The sequence below is a fragment of the Aulonocara stuartgranti genome (assembly GCF_965226115.1).
Source record: "Aulonocara stuartgranti genome assembly, chromosome: 14".
Taxonomy (NCBI): Eukaryota; Metazoa; Chordata; class Actinopteri; order Cichliformes; family Cichlidae; genus Aulonocara; species Aulonocara stuartgranti.
In genome coordinates, this window is record NC_138950.1 from 11,896,687 (window position 1) to 11,918,926 (window position 22,240).

At 40.3% G+C, this 22,240-nt stretch overlaps 1 protein-coding gene across 2 annotated transcripts; it reads right to left on the bottom strand.

Annotated features, from left to right (window-relative positions):
• Positions 1-1,983: 1,983 nt before the first annotated feature.
• On the bottom strand, positions 1,984-19,625 carry hnf1ba (HNF1 homeobox Ba). Of its 2 annotated transcripts, none has more exons than XM_082502683.1 (10): positions 19,014-19,624; positions 16,988-17,187; positions 16,461-16,728; positions 16,150-16,373; positions 9,454-9,608; positions 8,282-8,408; positions 8,018-8,200; positions 7,410-7,522; positions 7,033-7,077; positions 1,984-3,919 (listed from the first exon to the last, which is right to left on the bottom strand). In XM_082502683.1, exons 1-10 carry the CDS (start codon positions 19,382-19,384, stop codon positions 3,899-3,901), a joined length of 1,707 nt encoding a protein of 568 aa, XP_082358809.1. In that variant the 5' UTR covers positions 19,385-19,624; the 3' UTR covers positions 1,984-3,898. The 2 variants fall into 2 exon arrangements, with proteins under 2 accessions (XP_082358809.1, XP_082358808.1); XM_082502682.1 differs by lacking the exon at positions 1,984-3,919 and adding an exon at positions 3,930-4,735 and having other exon boundaries at positions 19,014-19,625.
• Between the last annotated feature and the right edge of the window lie 2,615 nt (positions 19,626-22,240).

Genomic DNA, 22,240 nt, shown 5'->3' on the forward strand with positions numbered 1-22,240 from the left:
AAAAGGCTAAAAAAAAACATCAAATGTGCTTTTCTTCCTTCTCTCATGCTTGCACTACAATCAGCTGGTTTCAGTTTGTGTGCAGGGTGGAAGAAAATGGTGGAGTGATCTAAAGGTTTTGAGGAGGTATAAACATTACTCATGTTGATATTGCATGAAAGGACAAGAGCGCAATGGTAAAGTGTAAAATGCATCCAGGACAGAAACAACTGCTTTATACTGCTAACACAACTTTGGCTTTCAGGAAGCACCTGCACAGACAGCATGCTAGCTAGCCAAGAAACCACAATGATGTTAAAGCCGAGCGTTGTCTTGATTCCAGCACAGCAGCCAGACGCTGATTTTCAACAGGTAACGAAAGCGTTGATAAGCAGTCAGGCTTGCAGCATTGCAGCACAGCCTCTCTGGTCTGGTTTTCATCTTTGCTTTGTGTTGATGGTTTTGTATTGATACATAAAAACTAAAAAAAAAGAGCCTATGTGTGTCCTCACTAGGATGGGGATTTGTGTTGTTGTGTGAGACTGTAGCCTGTAGCTTTGTATTGTTAAATGGTAATTTTGTGACGATACATTTCAGCTCAATATATGAGAAAGTTAAGTAATGAGCAGTAAACAAGTTACTTTCTTTAGTGAGTAATTAAGTAACATACTGCATTACCATTGAGAAAAGTAAGAAGTAATATGTAATACATTACTTTTTTTGAGTAGCGACCCTAACACTGGCAGAGAGTCTGTGTGAGGGCCAAAGCATCAGGCGAGGTAGGAGTTTTGACACTGAAGGCAGGTGGTAAGTTCTGCAGCAAAAAGAAATGATCATCTCCACAAACCTTTTGAGTGGATCGAAGCATTACGTGCTCTAAAACGTCGTGGTAGATGGCTGCATTGCCTTAGGACACACCAAAGATATGACACACCAAATCAGCACAGATGGCAGAAACCTCAGGCTGGACCTCAAACACCTCCCCACGCTTCCTCCAGACTCCAGGGCCTTGATTTCCAAATGAAATGCAAAATTGAATTTCATTTGAAAAGAGGAGTGTGGCTGTGTGTTCACAGCTAAAGTGAGAGATACACAGTATTTAAACTGTTTGAGTAGTAATTACCTCGAAATGAAATAGTCAAATAATCGGAGATACTGGACTTCAGATTTTCACGAGTTATAAGTCACAATCAGCAAAATTAAAACAAAAAGGCAGGAAATATTTGCATGTGATGAATACAGAATATATGAATGTTTTACTTTTTAAAAAAATAAATAAAATTATGACAGACTACTTTTTGTACTAGTGTAATTCACATTATTTTTATCCATATTAAACTATTTAAGGGTCCAATTCCATCCCAGGATAAAGGTAAACGTCCTGAACTTTGCTGTGCTCTTTCCCGTCCGGGACAAGTGAACTCAAGGCATGCTAGCAAAATGCTCCCTGCAGTGTAACAGCTATAGAAGCGTCTTGTACAATAAATTAAAGTTCAAGCAGTGCACTGACTTATATATCATACTATCCTGACCTAAATAACCATGATATGATGTCTCAGCAAAAACTGTAATGCTACTACATTTTTTAGAGTGTGCTCAGTGTCAGTAAGATGTAAAGTCTGAAATGATTTGTGCTATCAACAGGGTTCAGCGACCTTATTGCTGGAAGCGTAACGTGCACTTTAGATCTGTGAACTTCAAAGCGGCTGATTTATGACGCTGCAACACGACTACATCTTTGTTGGCATCATAAACTGATAGTACTTACACTAAAACACTTTTTCATCTCAATGGGCAGAAACCCATTTCAAATTTCATATTACTTTAAACGCCGTTTTTACTCCGCTGCATTTCTTTTACAGCTCAGTTTTAACACAGTAACGGGCAGGGTGGTTACAGTGTGGGTGGATGGATGATTATAAATGATAGATGTACCATTGTTGAGCTCTGTGAATCAAAATGACGACAAACACATGGTCAGTTTGAAAAAAGGAACACATTTTACTTGAAATACCAATATTTTCTCACAAAGTATAAATAATGATTTAAGATTGATTTCGATTTTATACAAAAATAATACATTAGGAGGAAAAGAAAATCATGTCCTGTCAAACAAGTACGAGTGCCTTCTGATCAGACGGCAGTAAATATGCCTATAACAGTCACAAACCAATGACATAATAATAACAATATTATGACCTAATATTGAACAGGAGACTGGATCTGCCACGTCTTACATGCCAGTTGTGTTTGCATAAATGCCTTTTTTGTCTCACAGGTTCTTAAAGCAAGAAGAAAACTCATGGTTGGTGCTAAATTTGGTTCACTATTGTCCAGCTAATGAGCCTGCGACGGTGTGTTCAGACAGAGAGCAAAAGCAAGATTTTGGAATTTTGGCACACAAAATTAATGGTATGACTGAGTAAGAGGTGATTCAGAGGTATCCACCTATGAGAGAGGGGAAGGAGGAGGGGAGAAAGAAGGATGCTGGAGGGAGGGATATCAAATTTGCATGAACCCCACTTTGGTATCTCTCTGAACAAACCTTAATACTGTTAGCGTGGGCGTCTGTACCCACAGCAGCTGCTCCTCTCCCCGACATTTCTCAGCCTTTCTGGAATCCTGCAATGATTAGAGCCGTTCCTGTCACAACATTGTCTGACTTTTATGTTTGTTTTGTTTCTGAATACTTGACATTATTATCATTCTACTCAAGGGGGGGGGGGGGGGGGGGGGGGGAGATCCTGTGATATATATTTTATGATGAGGAGTTATTAACAATATTTGTACTATTTCGGATTGAAGAAGGACGTGGGAGAGATAAAGAGAGGGCGGGTCCCATTCCTGAAATTCACCTGAATCTATGTGCAAACAACAGTCAGAGGTTTCCTGAAGGGGAAGGGACACATTTAGAGTCAGTGACTCAGTCCTTCCCTCGACGACTGAGGCAAGGCCAAGATCACAAATGTGGCAGAGTAGCTTATGAGACACGCAGCTGCAATCGAAGCTCCTATACTTTGGCATATTTTGTCACTCTTACACCCAATGTGCTTTTCTTTTATTTACAGGCAGCTGTTTTCACTGACAGTGTACAAGTGTGTGGAGTTTTGTGCAGAATCCAGTTATACAAAGCATTGCATACACCTACAGACGCATTGCATAGTCCTTTCAAGATTGTCAAAGTCTTTTTCAATCACAGTATACACACTGAACAACTGGGAATGACAAACAGGCATTCATCCTTTGCACTACTGCTAGTACAGTAAACCGAGTGTGAAAGAATAACATGGAAGACTTTTAGAATGTCAAACGCAAGATCAATAAAGGTTATTGTGATTGTCACGTAGTCTGCTCACGCGCAAGGCTTTCAGCCCAGTCCTACCTCGGCCTGCACACAAGCAGATCAGTGTCTCTGTCCCTTAGTGCCAGCGTGACTTTGTATTTCCACCTTAGATCACAGTTAAAGTCATCGCAGAGCCTTCAGTCTGGTTCGTGAGCAGTTTTTGGTGCCCGATTTTTGTTCCTTGGTAATGTCACAACAGAGGATGACTGCAAATTGTTAAAAACAAAAAAAAAGAGAGAGAGAGAGAGACGGGAGGATGGAAAACTGAACACTGTTTTCAAAAGATTCGGTTAAAATCATACATCCCTGTTGATCATTTGTGTGCCACAGAGGGAAATCCAGACTCCTCCCTTTCAGGTGCAGGTGAGTTGGGGGGGTTTTGGTTTTTTTTTTTTCCACTGTCCCCTTTTCTCATTTCCACCGCCGTGCCCGCCGTCGTCACTCCTCTGCGTCTGTTGACTGACTCATCATCCGGCACGCTGTTGCGGGTTATTAGGAGTTGTCATGGTCACCGCGATGAGAGGGTGGAAAAATGCGCTCTGGTTGCCGGGCACCGAGGAAGTCAGGTGGACGCTCTCACCAAGCTTGAAGAGGACACTGTGGAGGTGGAGGATGAGAGAAATGTCAGACGAAGCAAGGCTGTGTTTCATAAAACAATAAATACAATCTGTCCAGTAATTTACATATACAGACACACAACGGTGATGATGGACTACAGTGAATTCCTGTCATTCTGACCCTTTTCTATATGTTAATGGGGTGAATGGCTGTTTATGGATAAGCTTAAAAAAATGAACGAAGCGCGATCGTCATATTGGTTGAATTAGACAGCATAAAGGGAACATTTCATGTACCTGATGTTTCAAATATATAGAAGAAATGTGCATTTATTTTATATTATACCTCAGTATAATGAAGCGATCACTAATTAATACCAAATTATAATGATCCACCAAAGTAACAGAACCAGTCAATGACAAAGCTGCCATAGGTGATATTTTAGCCATTTGGGGTCAGTGGAAAGACGTCTTTAGCACACTGGCACCGTCAGGTGTAGATTTTCAGTTGTTAACCTTGTTACTTTACAATATAAAGCGCCTTGAGGCGACTGTTGTTGTCATTTGGCGCTATATAAATACAATTGAATGGAATGGAATAGATATGGTGTTTTTCATGTGCTACAAAATGTATGAAGCTAATTGTGAGACAAAAAAGCATTCAAAGCCAGGCAGTTTATCAAAAACATGGATTCAATCAGCCAGGGCTTCATTCCTTACAAACCTATTTGTTAAAGAGCAGAAGCGCTACATAAAGTCAACTCTATCTCCAGCCTCGGCTCCAATCTGACCAGTACCATGAGCTGCTGATCTTCTCTCTCTCCTGTGCGATGGTTTCTCCTTCACTTATTCTCTGCTATGTAGAATAACACCCGAATAAGTGACCAGCTGTCAGACGGTCAGTATTCGTATTTCTTCACAAACTTCACTTCACATGTTTCAAAATAAAAGCCTTTTCAAGAAATGAGGGGTTAATTCTTAAAAAACAAAACAAAACGAGAGCTGATGGCTGTTAATTTAAAGCAGACGTGTTATTACAAGAGCATTCTACGGCAAGAGGGTAGAGGATCAGCGGTACTCGTGACCGGTTGATCAAACAGAGGACAAGGCCAGTTACCTTTAGCAGCTGAGGTAAATAAAGGCTATCAACTATTTCATTCATGTGAATGAGAGAGAAAGAGCAACTGTCACGTTATCATCATCATCTGGGATGGTTTTAGTTCACTTTTAATCTTGTGTCTGTACTGAATTCACTGCAACGTTCAAAGGTTAGCAGCAGCTGCCAGCAAATTTTTCAGGCAGAATGGTTTCTCACATACGCTGACATCAGTAATTAATTAAGACAACTTTGCCCAGTTAGCTTAGCCTTTACTGGATCTTCAAAATACAGATGAATTAACTGAACAAATTTCTTTTATCAGTTAAGACTGCAAATGCAAGACTTTTACTTGTGCAGTGTCACATTTCTACTTTTACTTCAGTGAATACTTCCTGCAGCCCTCCACCTTGATGCGCCACACCTGACCAAATACATTCCTCATCCCTCTTCTCCTAACTCTGAAAAGCCGTTTCCATTGAAACGCTCTCTTCGTTTAGACTGTTTGTGGAATTTATTTTTCACCTGCCTCTCTAGGGGTGGAGGCAGCTGACCCCGGTGTGACCCCCCAGCCAGCAAACAGCGTCACCTGATAAAGCTGACACGCAGCCAAGACCTGAGTCATTAGACGGCGGCTCTCTGAGCAGAGGCGAGTTTGAAGCAGACTCAGGTATAATGAAAGGTTAGTAAACAGCAAGTGTTATAAAGCCCGAGCATGCTGGTGTCACGACAAGGAGGCAAACCTATCCAAATAAAGTCCTGATAAGAAAATACCTCGGAAAGCTTTGGGGCTAACAGGTCACTAAATAAAAAAGAAGTGGTATAAAATAACCGAGTATATGTGCACTTTGTCTGGAATTTTATGCTACTTTGTACTTCCCTTCCTTTATGGCTAACATTTTACCCCAAAATGCGTTTAAAATATTATGACAAAATACAGCTAAAGCCTCATTTTTACAAAAATAACCTGCTATAATCTGGTAGAGAAAAAAGCTGAGATTTCAAGATGTAATTATTCATAAAATTCTTATTTAAAATTAAATATTTTGTCCATTTGATGCGGTCTAATAAAACTGCATTTAGCTACACGATTAACTTATTAATTCAGACGATAAATAGATAAATCCTTATCAAACAATAACGATAATCTGAGCACACAGATCCATGATATCATTAATAAAGAATAAATATCTTTTTTTTCTTGGCTAATATGTTGTGTTCAACTCACAAAAACGAAAATATTACAGACGGCTTCACCAACAAAAGGGATCTCCATATAGGTTGAACATATTAGGTAATAAAAAAAGTTTAAAACCATTTTTACATTAGTGGTTTTAGTGCTTTTACTTAAACAAAGGACCTACCACTACAGGTGACAACATCTATTTTTAGTCAGTTTTAAGGAGGCAGTAACACTTAGGTTAGAGGAGTTTTTGCTATTTGCTGCTCACAGGATACACAGCGTTCTCAGCTATCCTCCCCTGCAGCCATCAGTCTGGCAGTAGCAGCTCACGGTACAATCACTCTGTCTCAGCGTGGGAAATTGAGTGTGTGAAAGCACCGTGGACAACATTTCAGGCTAGAGCGATCACCGAGAGCAGGGAGAAGTAGGAAAGAGGAAGAGATGTAATTAGAAAAAAAAAAAAGCCGCCGCCCCCTCACCCAGCCCATCTCATCTCCAGCCTCACTGTAGCATGGAGGAAAGCTGCAGCACACAGGGGTTGAGAACTTTGATTAACAGGTCTCATTTCCTGATCGCAGAAGTAAGTCTCGTCGGGCAGAGGAAAGTGAAAATAGGGAGCATTAATCAAGAGGCGTTCAGGCTGAGGGAACATGTGATTGATTAGACAGCTGTTTAAGAGGAAATAGGAATTCTGAGGAGTGTCCTATCCATACATCCGTCTCTCCTAATGAAAGTGTTTGAACATCAGCCGTAAACAGAAAGCAAAGGGATCAACGTGCACAGCCACAACTGTCCTAAGTGATTTGATGTGTGTTTGAGTTTGATAATTTCACTCATGTAAACTGCGTGACTGAACTAATAAAATTGTATTTACCCAGGAGAGACCCCCAAGTTGCACCATCTTGTTTACAGGAGCGTCCTAATGTGACAGGAATCAAACAAGTCAGCACACCGTCATAACACACACACACACTTCTCCCTGCTGTGATCTAGTTCCTGCTGTTGCAGCGAGCTTTGATGGTGCTGTTTCTCTCAGTCAGAGTAAGGTGAGAAGGATTTTTCTTTTTTTTGTGCATCAGCAGGGAAACACGACAGTTGCAAAGAATTACAATATAAAATGCAAATTGAACGGTGATTCTCATGCAAATGTCCCCGTAATTACTCGAACTGAAATCATCATCGGCGGGTAGGGGAAGCGGTCAGAAGGTGCGTCTAACTGTAGCTGTTTGTGGCACGGGGTTAAAGTCTCACCGTCTTGCTCGAGGATATGGAGCTGAGGGGGCTGTTGGCGTCTGTGACCACCATGGCTGAGGAGAAACGTGACGGGTGGGAATATTGCGGGGGTTCTTGTTTGTGCGGATACACTGAAAAAGGGAGACATAATAGATTATTACACTTCCATAACAGGGACAAGTAAATATTTATTAAGGTTAAGAGCTGATCTACAGCTGCAGAGAGGAAGCTGCATACCTGGTGTGTAATATTATATTCAGCAACATTTACAAACTATCTTCTTCCACTTTTATTTGTGCTTTAGTTATTAAGAGTCAGGGTGGGAACTCTTTGCTTTAAACCACAAAAACTGACTTTGAGAGAGAAATCAGACCAGATGGAAGCATGGTGGCTGATTGTGGTGTTGTTTTAGGCTGGATTACTCTGAGCTCCTCCCCATTAAAGCTTCAAATCACATCAAAGTTTTTTTTTATGTCTAAATAAACACATTAAAACTGTCTGGTTACAAGTTGTGCTTTGTTTTAACACAAGGCCTAAAAGCTAATGTTAGAAACCTCCAAAAACTTGTTAAAAATGCATACTAGTGCCTACTGGACTGACAAAAACAATCAAAATGTGTTACTGACTGTGTGAGTGTGTGACGGAGGCCATGAACGGCTGCTGGCTCATGTGGCTCGGACTCTGCTGCATCAGGCTCTGCTGATGAGGGCTGTGGAGCTGCTGGGAAAACGGCACCGGCTGGAGCGCTGCAAGACTTCCCGCCACGCTGTTGATCACTGGCACCGTTTGAGACTGCGATGTGTTTAAACCTGGTGACACCCAAGTAAGATGTCAGTCACCACGTGCCTTTAGAACAAGCGAAAATTTGTATTGATGTATGCTAGACATACTTTGTGCTATGGCCATGACTCCAGACAGAGGCATGATGAGGTTCTGTGTCTGCTGATGGCTGTGATGGGAACTGTGGATGTTTGTGAGTGTGCTGACCGGAGGAAGTCCTCCACCTGAACCTGAAATCTGTAAAGAGATCATGGAAATAAAATTACAGTACAGTTTTATAGCAGTACTATTTGTTTTTAGCTGAGCACTACACTCAGAGTTATCAGAGTACTGGCTATGTAAATTCACATAAATTCATGTTCAAAGTGAAAGAGATGTTGGCAGTTAGACAAACAACAGACATAAATGTTGACTCAGTTCGGATTCTTTTGTACGACACCACAGTTGCGTAATTCCCATCACACACAAGAACATACTGATAAAGAAAAAAATTCCAAGGAAAATAAAATCATAATAAAATGTCGCCGAGAAGGCTGTGTGAGTTGGCGTTGCGCATTCTCCGCGCATGTGGCTTCAAACAAATGCTTCACCCAACATTTACAGTAATCTTTATCTGGATCCTCCCCCTCAGTGGGGCTGCGTTTATTTGACTACAGCCTCCTGCCCACAGAGGAGAACTTGGCCCGACTCACATCTGCGTAAAACAACTGACAGCTCTGACCTGCCGCACACTACAATGCCTGCCCTCATTTCACATAATGCAGGGCAGAGGTAAACTGTGCTGTATGACTAATTTTTCCCCAGTTTCCAAACAAAATAAACAGTTCAAACGGACGGATACTGTAATCCCTGATGATTTGAATAATGCACAGGTTTCCTGATCACTGATCAAATATTGAACTAGGGAAAAGGGGAGAAGTAGATGCAGAAAAAAAAGTATCGGGCATGATCAAATGTTGGCGTCATTTCTCTGGCAGAACAAGCAACACTCCACCTTTGGCTCCTCTTTGTGAGGCATTTAATCAATAGGAACAGAATGTTTCTTTGTCAGGTTTATTGGCTGAGAGATGAACATGCCTGGTGCACTTTGGTGATGGCTGCCTGCTAGTACAGCCACCGTGGCTCCACCTTCCAAACACAGCAGCACAATGTGCTAATTGTTGGCTCTTGCCAGCACGTCCATGGGAGAGGAGGTTCAGGAACCTACTTTGTACGTTTATGCTAAACGCAGGCAGGTTCTTATCTAATCTGAGGCCACCAGGGCCCAGGTGTGTTCACTCACCATCTTGGCGTCGGGTGACAGCAGACTGTGGCTGTGGTCCAGTCCTCCCGGAGACACCTGCTGGAGCACTGACTGGCTGGTCGCCATTGCGTTGCTACTGTGGTGACTGATGGCCGAGGAGGAGGTGACCTCACTGGGAACTTGCACGTATCTCACTGAGAGAGAGAGAGAACCAGAGAGAGAGCAGGTTAACTTAACTTGTCTTGCCTCACGGTCGCTGTGTGCTGCAACTATTGCAGGTATATAGGGCAGTGAAGAGCATTGGCTCGTCAGTGCTGAGCAGTGACACTGTCACTCCAACCCACCGCACTCACCTGCTCTTTGACTCGGATAGGGGAGGACTGAGCAAACAAAGACAGTGACCCGTCCACTGCTGCTATCTGAGCAGCTTAGCCAAGGCCATTCACTGTGTACATGCACTCACATAAGCAGGACTCCCATCAGACTCTGTGACCAGCATACAAACATTACCAATGATGTTTGTATTACGTCAGGGTTACGAAAAGATATTCAGTTTGAACAAAGGTTGTCCCTAGTGCTTTTTTATTTTTAACCTTATAGAGCAATATATTTGGTCCAAGGTATTTTAATAACTGTCATTAAGAGTAATGGTAGCTGTACTTAATGAATTGTCTAAAAAGTATATCATTTAGACTCTAATGTTAACTTTACTTTCACATTTCCTCCACTACTTTAGGCTACTGTTTCACTTAATAGTTGTACATTATGCTTAGGAACATATTAAATGGGGTTTTCGATGTTTTAGCTAATATATTAAATATCATCAGCTTTTATTCCAGTGTATTTAGCTTCCAACTGTTAGCCATACTGTTAACTAATCCCATTTTTATTCATATTTGTAGCTAGCAATATATTAGCAATGTATTTCTAACTAACATTTTTATGTGTTTATCTATACTATTGTCCAATAATTTCAATTGTTATCTGTACTTTTTCGTACTTTGTACAAAAATACCTGGGGTTTTTTTTTTTGGTTTTTTTTTACATTTTTACCCAGATATTTAAAAAATTTTCATTGTGTATTTCCAGCTAAGAATCTTATTTGTTTCAGTCTCTGAAGAGGATGTGCCTTCTCAGTAAATGATGCTAAATCAAAATCATATAACTCCATAATAAGTAACACTAGCACAAAACTGTAATGATGGTTGCAGAGCCAAAACATTAGCATTTTTAATGGCATAGCAAAAATAAATTGCTGAAATAAAGATTTGTCAGCTATTTATCTAAAGTTTTGTACTATTAGTGCTATTTAGGTGCCTTTAGGTACTCAAAACTGGAGTTTTATCTATATTATTATCCAACTATTTTATCTACTTTTAGCAATTTTAATAATTTTAACTTTTAGCTGTACTTTAAACAGATATATATTTGTAACGAGATATTTCAATTTGTATTTCAATTTGTTTATCTGTGCTATTAGCTAATAGTTTCAGCTGTTATCTGTACTTTCAACCAAAAGCATCCACATTTTATTTGTGTTTTTGCTAGCTAAACTTGCTGTTACATGATTTCAGCTAATTGTTTATTTGTTTCACTCACTAAATACGAGCAGCACAGATTCAGCACATTTATGCACGATGCTAAATCTAAATCATATAACTCTAGTGTGATAGGTAGCACTAGCATGAATTGAAGGCCAAATGGCGGAAACATTAGCTTGTCAATACTAAACAGGTGAAATTAAGATTTGTCAGCTATGTCTTTCAGGTTTTGTGTTTGTGCTACCTATTTAACTTGGGTACTCAATACTGGGGCTTTATTTATCAATACTATTACCTAATTATTTTTATTTGTTTACCTTCAGCATAATTTCAGCTAGCAATTTAAACTGTTATCTGTACTGTTAATCCTTTATAGCCCCCTTTTATATATATTAGCTAAACATTAAAATTTCCTTATCGTCAGTTTTACCCAATATTTCTATGTATTCATCTCTGCTGTCAGTTAACGATTAGTAATCACTAGTTACCATTTTTGTTTATCTATTCTATCAGCTAAAACCTTTTTGTTTATTTACCCAAACTATTATCTAATGAAAAATCTGCACATTCAATCAAGATATCCAATTTTTTATTTATATTTTTAGTTAACTATACAAGCTTTTTATTAAGACGTTTTAGTTAAATATTTATTTGCTTATTTATACCACTAGCTAACATTTTTAATTGCTAGCCATTGTGTTGATTTGCTGTTTGTTTTGTTTTTTCACATTTTCATTTCAATAATTTAGCCATTTCTATTGGGTGTCTGTTTCAGTCTCTGATAATCCGTTACTTAGTTAAGATTAGTCAGATTAGTTAAGCCGGTCTTCTCAAATCCCCCTACTGGAGACCTATCCTTCTGTTTGCAAGTGGCAGCCAATCACAAGAAAGTTGGAGGCTGGCCTAAAGGAGATGAGACTAAAACAGCTTGTATGAGAGGCTCTGGTCCAACGCCCAGCATGCAAACTCAGAATGATAGATAATGACATTTTTTCAATTGGTAATCATACTAAGAAACTGCCATAGAGTAAATAAAAATGGAACTGAAAATGAGAATAAAAAGTGTCTTATAAAACTGGGAGCCTAGTTACAGTCCACATTCCAAACTTTCAAGTTTTTGTTATATTTCAAACAGTTTAAAGAGATTCACAGTGAATCGATGAGAATAAATTTAATGACATCACTTAATCCCCCGTCTAGACTACTTTCTGTCTCTCACTGGAGGCCCATAGGAATGCTCCACCTCCCAACTGACAATCAAATGTATGTTTGCTGATGCAGGCCTCCCTCTGATATCAACAGAGTAAACATTACACAATTACAAGCAATGCCAAACACATTCTTATCCTGTGGTTTCAACCTCGCACTGTCACACAGTGCTTCCCTCCCTCAGTAACAGTGCAGAGACAGACTCTGTTTGCACTAAGATCAACATCATCTTCCCCAAGTCCCACGTCCCTGACCCAGGTGTGACAGCCGGAACACCCTGCAGAAGTCGGAAGTATTGATATGCACACATTTCGAGATAAAAAGAGGGAGAGGCTTTGACACAATAGGTGAGCAATGAGAGGGACATCGATTTCTAGGTGTTGCTGTGCAAATCGTATAGTTTAGTTTGCTTCTAATGAGATTTTGCCAAAACCACTAATCATGAAATCGCTGTAGTTTACAGCTCCATCTTTATCAATGCATCTACAGCTTTAACCATAACAATCTTGAGACACCATTTCTCTACATTTGCCGAAATCTGTCTTTGTACAGGTTTAGGAAATCCGATAACCTGTTACTGGGTGAGCTTCCAGATCTTCTAGATGCTGATTTTAAAGTTTTTCACTCCTGCTCCAAGTCTTTCTTTTAAAATACGAACTCTTGTTAAGCTTCTCATTTAAGAGATATGCAAGTAATAGCAATCTTTTCATTTAACTATCGCCAGTAAAGCAAACATATTTCATGCAAGCACATCTGATAATGCGGAGCTATTGCTTTGAATATGGATAGTTAAAATGCAGCTACTTCAAAGCTGCTGTCATATTTCATCCTCTAAAGTACCTGTCCTCCATTTTGTACGGCCAACAGACATCATATTGTGTCCTGCAACATACTATCAACCCCACAACACCCCGCCGTGCCTTGTAAACACTGCCACAGAACAATAAAGCACTCCATTGGACTCATGACCCCCATTGCCACACAATAGAGGAGGACTCATAAAAAGTCAGTTATCTCGGAGCTGGGCCACCTCTTAAAGGATGCTATTCAGGAGAGTTTTGTTTCTTTGGCTTCTGTAGTAATTTAAGCTGCAGGGAAGCTCAGACTTCCACAAACTAAAGTTAGAAACTAGGGTTTCTAGTCTTTTTGACGGCCCAGTCAAGAAAAAAAACTGCAACTTGCTTTTTGAGAGCAGGGGGAGGGCGAGAACTTCAGGATGGGAGTGGTAGCATGGACCTTCAGCAGGTTTAAAAGCCTCTAGCTCCCTGTGTGACCCATGTAATATCAAAGCCTGCCTCCCCAACCCCAGGCAGTGCTCATTGTAGTGCCGCTGAATATGACAGACCTCCTGGGTCTCTGCAGGACGTAGCCAGTCTCCTCTTTGTAGCACTCTGGGAGCACTGGAAAGTGCAGAGCTAGGCCATTCCTTCTGTGTGTGTGTCCCTGTTTTAAGCTAGCCTGAGGTTACAGAAAGCAACACAACCCACACATGCTACTGTATCTGATCTGGAACTTCTGAGTTTGCTAGTTTGGTAACGTGCAGAACAACACAGTTCAGCTTACACAGCGCAATTTAGCTTCAGCTGTCAAATTACCATCAATCTAAAACACTCCATCACAAGCAAAAGTTGTCTATTCAGAATCCTGCTTAACAAAAAGACAAGCATTATCTTCACAAACCAGGTTACGTGATTGGTCCGATTTGTTTGTCTGCTTGTTAGCAGAATAACTCAATAAATGACACGAATGTTTTAGCAGCTTGGACTAACATGCACGTGATTCGCTTTTGTCCATGGAAATCTGAATTCATGTAAGATTGCTTTTACATATTCCTATCAAAGTAAAACAGAATAATTTAAAACCACCATTTTTAGAATATATTAAAATCTAATACAATCCAGACATCCTTCTGGATCCAGGAACTCAGTTTGTGGAGGGAATTTTTAGCCTTGGTGGAGCCATGCAGATACTGACTGCTCCTGCTGATAAAAAAATGACTTTTTGCATAAAGAGTAAAAGTAACTTTCATGCTGAAAACTCCCAGTTTTGTTGATGAAACTAACAGTAGCTCACTGTTAGGTTAGCCTCACTGTAAAAGGGTATACAGAAGACATCAGGCTTTTTTAGATTCAGCTTTAAAAAAAAAATAATTGTAAAACGCAGAACTTCAATACAAAAATTAGGATTTTTGAATGATTTTCATTCATTTTTATTTTTTCTTTGGCCAAGAAAATGCTGATTGATAACCATACCATTTTAATGACACCTATAAATTTGTTTGAGGAGCTCCTACTTTAAAGAATAACGGCTAAATAAGATGCTTTTGATAAGCTCAGTAAACATGAGTGGATGAATATTAGGCACTTATTACATGGGACGACACAGACGGCTGCTATAAAATACTGTAAGCAATCTGCTTGAAAGATCAGTTTCATTTCCTAAAAAGGTCACCACCAAAAATGCACGTCACACTGTTTGACTGTCTATCCAGTTGTGACCAACTGATCAACGAACCAAAGCAAAATCAATAAAAACTCCCTGACTAAGAGGAGTTCCTTTGAAATGACCCAGAAGTGACCTCCCTTGTAAGACTGAAGGTGTGGCGGCAGTTTAAGGAGGGGGGTTACCAGCTTTCTCTATAGGCGAAGAAGGGGTCATCAGTCCTGTCTGGCCAGAAAAGAGCCAATACCACAGTGGACAGCTCCTGCTGCTCCAAGTCTGCGACCAGCCTCAGCAACTATACTAATGTCCATGAAGGTGAGGAGGGGGGGCTTTAAATTCAGTCCTCCTCCAGGCCCAGCCAAGATAAATGAACCTAGGTTACAGTGACTGCAGTCTTCTAATACACCACAGACAATGGGACCTCCTGCTGGAGCAGAGTATAGAGAGTAGAATCAGAGGAGCCCCTTATCAAAGGCCTGGGAGATGTAGCAGCAAAGGATTTTAATTGTCCATTAAGCATGCATAATACAGGCCGTGCCCTAGCAACGCAATGAGGTGCCCCACTGGGATATTATTGTCAGTTCAGGGGATGACACTGAAAAACAGCTGATGCTGTCAGCATGATGCCAGCAGGACACCTTGTAAGCAGCCAGCAGAGAGATTTTGGTGAAACAAAGTGCTCTCCGCCATGCACCAAACCTTCCTTTCTTTGCATCCTGATATCCAGGCCTGCTCAGGTGTTCTCAACAAAAACAAGGAGACAAAAAACCTTAAGCAAATAGACAATCCACAAGTGGGACCAGTTTATGGAAAGGTAAAAGAGCAAGACAAAGCAAACCATTAGTCTCCCCTTCAAAGCTGGACTCGTGTTCGAACACAAGAGGATAACAATGGGATCTGAGTGAGTCTCTGAACACAGAGGTTTATGGAGGGTGAGTGATGGCATGGGGATAATGCTCTGTGAGCCCTAGCTGCTTTGTTTTATGTAGTATACGCTAGGTAAACTCAGTCAATACTAATTAGTTTGGATGCAAACATAAAGGCAAGGTGAAATGGTCAGAGCAACAGTCCACAGCCTTCTCCTTGTTTTGGCAACTCCGTGAGTCCTTAGAAAACTCGATGGAAGGAGGAAATGTGGAAATGAAGGTGGTACATCGAGGTGATGTCTGTTCCCCCTTCTATGACCCTGGCCTGACCCTGGCCTGTCACGGGGTTGCTGCCCTTTGTATCATGCCTCTCCATGCTGACTTTGGAGTGGAGATTGCAGGTACAATGTGGATTGTTCTCAGTGTTTTCAAAGATCAGAATAACAATGCCACTCGCTCAGCTCACTCACTCACGCTCATTGATCACTTGTCCTGTCTTTCTCTGGCTCTCTGATCACATCAACTGTGAGCCTCTGTGCTTTCCTCAAAATAGTTTTACACCAAAGAAAATGAAATCATGCACCTTTTGCGCCACCGTCATCAAGTCTCCCATAGGCTGATGTTAGCATGTGTAATCTGCCGAACCGCTTGCAAAGCATCACCACTTGACATCTTACTTGGAGGTGAAGCGCTGGCCTGGGGATGATGCGGTGAGCCATGAGAGAGCAGAGGGTTGATGCCGTGGCTCGGAGCAGTGATTGCATCCATGGCCAACTTCTGCCTGAAGGCTTCCTCTTTACGCCGGTTGGCGAACCAGTTGTAGACTCGCACTTCCGTGACCAGATTAGAGCCGAGGCCTTGAGCTTTGGAGGGGGAGACACCTCTCTGAAGACACTCAGCTCTGCGGGGAACAACACCAGGTGAGAATGTGGTGGTAGCACTGCACGGGCAGCATTTTTGTGCTAAAAGTGACCTCATGTGTGTCTACCTGTTACACTCCTCCACCAAAGCCTCCCGCTCCTCCTTGCTGGGGTTCTTCTGCCGCTCGTAGGCCTGGTACAGGATTTGCTGGGACGCAGGCCCCCATTTGAAGCGGTTGCGCCTCATTTTCTTACAGGAGGGTTCGATGCCCACCTCTTCGCCGGGCTGACCCATGCTCTGACCGGATGGATTGAACTCTGCAAAATAATAACCCTGATCTGGATTTCCTTTGTCAGCCATACTGCTGCCAGGACCATGAGCTGCCTGGTTGAACTCTGAAAATAAGAAGAGGCTTGTTCAATAACGCTGATATCAAAATGCTTTCTTATACAAAGTTTGGCACTTTGAATGTATAAATTAGATGCATTTTCACTTTTGATGCATAATGAAAAATAGTTGCATGTACATGCCATTCTTCAGGGTGAGGAAACATGATATCCCTACAGGTTTCAAACCCAAATAAAGCAGCGTGCTGCTGCCAGCTAAACATTTCAGGCTGTGGCCAAGCTGTGAGAAACTCAAATATTAACTTACGTCGTAGAATTTCCCGCTGTTTCCTGACATACCAGGTGTAAAGGGCCGCTCGCTTCTGTGTTTTCATGGGCGTTCCTTTGTTGAGGTGCTGGGAAAGGTGAGACTGGTTCAGCCCTGTGATGTCCACCACCTCGCGTTGGGGGATGTTGTGCTGCTGCATGTAACCTTTGATCATGCGGGCAGCACGCCATGGATCCTCTCTGCGTTCAGTTAGAACAACAGGGGCAGAAAACATGGTTCATTGCAGCACTCAAGTACGTGCAGCGTTCAGGGGAAAGTTATGAAAAGAAAATCCACCATTTACTCAAACTTTGAGGCTCAAATAAAGAGTTCTGGAATAGTCATGCTATTAAATCACTAGTTCATGTGAGATTGTATCATTTCAGATGTGGAAATGGTTTTAAAAGTTCATATTTAAAGTAAATATAAAAGTGAAACAACTAGTCATGAACTTGTTCCCTTTTGTTGTTTCCCTGTTTTCAAAGCCTGGAGTTTAAGGGGTTTGTAAAAATAAAGAGTCTCCAACACAGACAACCCATTTATTATTCCAGCCTGCTCAGTGAGCTGTAAATATTTCCAAAGGTTAGTTCAGCTCAGAGTAGATTTAAGCAGCATTGTTACCTAAACTCTTCGATTTAATATAGAAAGAGTAAAAATCGAAATTAAAACCATAAAACAAACTTTACATAGGCTGTCTTAACTTTAAATATCTGATCTACTCAAAGTATAAAATAAAAAATAAAACAAGACATAATTTAGTATAGCACAAACAGCAGGATATTCTTTAAAAATGTAAAAATGCAGAATTTCTTAAGATGATAATCAAACCTTAGGTTACAGTCATATATTAGGCTCTAAAATTAAAATTTAACCTCAAGGAAAACTCCGTTAAGTGATTTTAAAAAAAAAAACTACATTAAGTTGTATGGAATTTATATCATATATAAATTTAACTTCAAATTTTAAGTTTAAGTGGTAAAACTGTACCTTTATATTCTGGTTAATTTTTGTTGCAGCGGTGTCTATTTAAAAAAGAGACGAGTGGAAATTGAGCCTTACCGTGCAATCAGACACTAACAGGCCCAGACACTCGGACATCGGTAATTATTGCAAATCTGCGCACGTCTGTTTGTTTTGGAGAATGTGGAGGCCTACATCTAAGTCTGTGGGTTAAGTGGGAGATGTTAGTTTATAACTTTTGACAATGAATAACCAGATCTCCATTCACTCTAATCACACGCCACTGTGTATCTTTCAGTTGATGATTTATAGAATAAAATTAATAATAACTTAACTACACGTGGGTTCGTTTTGATATTCTTCCGGTGCTGTTAGTGGATGATAGAGCCTCAAATATTAGTTCAACGACGATGAGTGGTTTGAACGGAGATAATTAGAAAGAAATGGCTTCGTGATGGGATATTATTTTTCCGTGAGAGGGGTTTACAGACAGAGGAAGAACCGGAAAAACAAAAAAATTGCCACAGTCAAATTGATTTATTAATAATAATAATAATAATAATAATAATAATAATAATAATAATAATAATAATAATAATAATAATAATAATAGAAGTTGTATCGTTACTTTCTTTTTGTGGAGTCCGTGCGCCCGGCGTTTTTATCGTCGAGAGGTGGAGTAGCTATAGTTAATAATAAATAGAAGTAAGTTCAGCTGATATTTTGCAAAGGTAAAGAAATAATAATCCGTGTGGATAATTAGTAACCAGAAAGTGAAAACCTAATCGTGGCGGGTTATTTTAAAATTGTAAACAAAGCCTGAAAAGTGTTTTAGGGATATTACTGCCTATTATTATTGTATATTTTTTAACATGTTAAAAACCTGATTTGAAAAAGGCGTAAACTTCTAAATTAAGAGCACATTGGGCGAGCTCAGACGGATAAAAGTAAGCGAGCATATGCGCAAATTTCACTTTCTTGTCTTCTCGTCTGTCATAAAAAAAATAAAATTTCAAAAAAATAATATAAACTTTTTAGAAGATAGAAATTTGTCAGGAGAACTTACGCCAACATGCGCTCCACCTCCGCCCTCTGCTCCGCGGCCTCCTCCGTGTTGAGCGATTGGAGTTCCTTTAGTATCGGCGGGGTGTCGTAGTCGTCCCCGTCCTCGGAGCCCTCGTCGCCGGAAAGCTTGCCCTTGCTGTGGCCGTTGGTGAGCGTGAGGAAAACGGGCTTCGTATCTGCGTCCCCTCCGTTCATCTTGCCGCTCTGAGGCGACATGGGCAAGTTCTCCAGTTTTACTCCAAAGTTCGGCGGGCTGGGGTCCAGGTCGTCTAAGGCCTGGATCAGAACATCTTTGGTAACTCCTGAGTCCAGCAGGGCGTTAAGGAGCTCCTGCTGCAAGGATGTCAGTTTCGACACCATTTTAAAGAACATTAAAAACACCACATAGGCCTACGGTGTGCGCGCTGGAGCCGAGGGTTGAAAGGGAGGATCGTGGGGAAAAGACCAAAAGGAAAGTCAAAATAAAGTTCCTTTCTCCCTCTCTGGCTTTCGGCTGCTGACACCTGCTCCGAGAAGCTGCTTCACTTCCCTGTTGAAGGGGAGGGATGGAGCTACTTTGCCATGATGCTTTCTGAGAGCGGGGGAATATAAAACATGGTAATGAGTGGGCCGGCTGATGGGAGCTTTTATGTAAATCCACAGAATAAGGGCCGCTTTGCGCCGAGGCAGACGTGTTTACACTGCTGCACGGCTGCTTTTATTGGCCCCCCTTATCAGCAAAACTTTCGTGGACTTCGGACCCTGTTGTATATGCCATAAAGACTAAGAAGGGCTGCGCATATTCAGCTGCGCTGGATCAGTAGTTTTATTCCATAAAAGCACCGAGACAGTTAGGGACAGAGTTCAGCTAGTACAGTACAAGTACTTTTTTGGCTATTTAACTTTATTTGTGTGTTGGAATTTTTTTCTCCGTGTGTGGGGTTTATTTTTTGTTTGTTTGTTTTTGTGTTTTTTGTTGTAAATTAGATGTTGTTTATTGTTAAAGCCTCTAATAAGCCATCTGTTTTTACATTTTTTGGAAATTATTGCCACATATGAGGTCATATGGATAGCTGAAATGTGTCTCCAGCTTCAGAGTTGCTACAATAACTTATTTTACATTTATATGAAGTTTAAGATATAATGTAGCGACAGTATGCAAATATATTTGCCTCCTTTTAAAAATCATGCTCTTGTCTTTTCTGCGCACATCAACCCTTCCAAAACTATCCATGTACCTTAAATTGTCTCCGTTTTATTTTACTTATAAATCTTAAATTCACTCAGGAGTAAGACAAACCCTGAGTCAATACCGATAAGCGCAGAATGACGTTTTGGGGATCACAATTGACTTTACCTCTTCACCTTAAAGCAATAAAACAATAGCTAATAAAGTTATATTCACCTGTGCTCGTCCCATGGGGGTCACCATGCAGCTCTGACGCACTCACTCAGCCAGGTACAGCGCGAGGACGAGCTAGAGCAAAGCATGCAGAAGTCACACTCTATATTTTTTACGTGAAGATAACAAATGATTGTAATTTAAGATATAAAGATATAAAGTAGTGAAGGTACGCAAATATAATTTGTTACAAGACTCCCTTTAAAAAGAATGCACTTGTCTTATCTGCGCACATCACCACTTTACAAACTATCCCTAACCCCTAAATTGCCTCAGTTTTATTTTACTCATAAACCTTCAATTCACTCAGGAGTTAAACAAACCCTCAGTCATTATCGATAAGAGCAGAGTGGATTTTTGTGGGGGGATCGCCTTTTCACCTTTGCTTCCAAATATTCAACAAATAGCTAATAAAGGTGCGTTTACCTGCGTGAAGCTCAAACGCGCTCACAGAGGCAGGTGCAGCCAGATGATGATGATGAGGGAGAGCAAACTCTGAAATCAAATATAAACTTTAATAAAAGTGGCGTGAAGAATATACACGTCAAAAATAACGAGATATGACAAGAAGGAGAATCAATTCTCAAATATAGGATACTTTATTAAGCGGGGAGATGAGTTCGCAACATTTCACTGTTGATGATTTCTGGGTCTCAAATTTTCACTTCTTCAAAGGTGAATTAATATTTATCCGTAGCTGTTAATTCAGAGCAAATGATCTGTGACTTTAAAAAATATCTTTAACATTAAGACTTTTCGAGAGGCTATTAAACCCAAAGACTTACTCATATCATTTCTTGGATGAGAGATTCTTTGATCACAGGACGACGCTTAAATAAAGACAACAAATGAAAAGTTTAAAGCTGATATGGTGCCATGTAGTCCCACAGCATTACTGTAGAGGTCTAATATGCCCCAGCTGTGAACCCTAACCTGTAAACGATTAAAAAAAATGCAGGTAAATCTTTGAAAAGAGGCACTCTGCAGTTTAGAAATATAATATTAATAAATTATTTATAAATGAAATAGAAGTTATTCCTATTTGAGACACCAGAATCACCGATCTGGTGCCAAACGTGTTGAGTAGATTTCTGTTAATTAATTAATGATCTAATTGTTTCAGATGTACCCTTTAAGAGTTAGAGCCTAAGAATTACATTTTGTATTTTCCGTTTAACCTCCTAAGACCCGAACTCTTCCACAGCATGCATTTTTAATTTCTCTTTGATATTTGGGCATATTGGGGCCCGATGAATGTAAAAACAAAGAATGACCAGATTTTTCTTTTACCTTATTTTGTTTTTAAGAAAAATAAGAGCCACATATGAGGATATTGGTTTAAAATTTTGATAGAACAGTAGCAGTATAATGTCCTTGTAAGTGGATATCAAGCCCATGTAGAGCAAAATTGAGTATTTTAATCTAAATAACTCAAAATGTGATGTCCACATATGTGGACGCCAGGACCTAAAGGGTGGGAACTCCACTAGTCCTTCTTATATCTTTCATTAAAAACACATTCAAACTGCGTCTCTTTCTCTTTTGATGAAGATAAGAGATAAATAAAAAACAAGCTGCTGACTTCCACTGTGACTATGATGGTTTACAACAATCTACTTGGCCAATTATTGGTCAAACATAATCCTTTAGTGTAGTATCAATGTGGTTGATCATTAGTAATATGCAGGATTGCCCTTATTAGCATTATAGTCGTTATAATTCAGTGAGACTTTAACCATGCAGAAAACTACTGTGATGATCCTAATGTAGGTTGCAGGAGAACACTGTGTGACTATAACAAAAAAAAATGTCCTAGTTGCATTACAGGAGGCAATAAAAATATCATA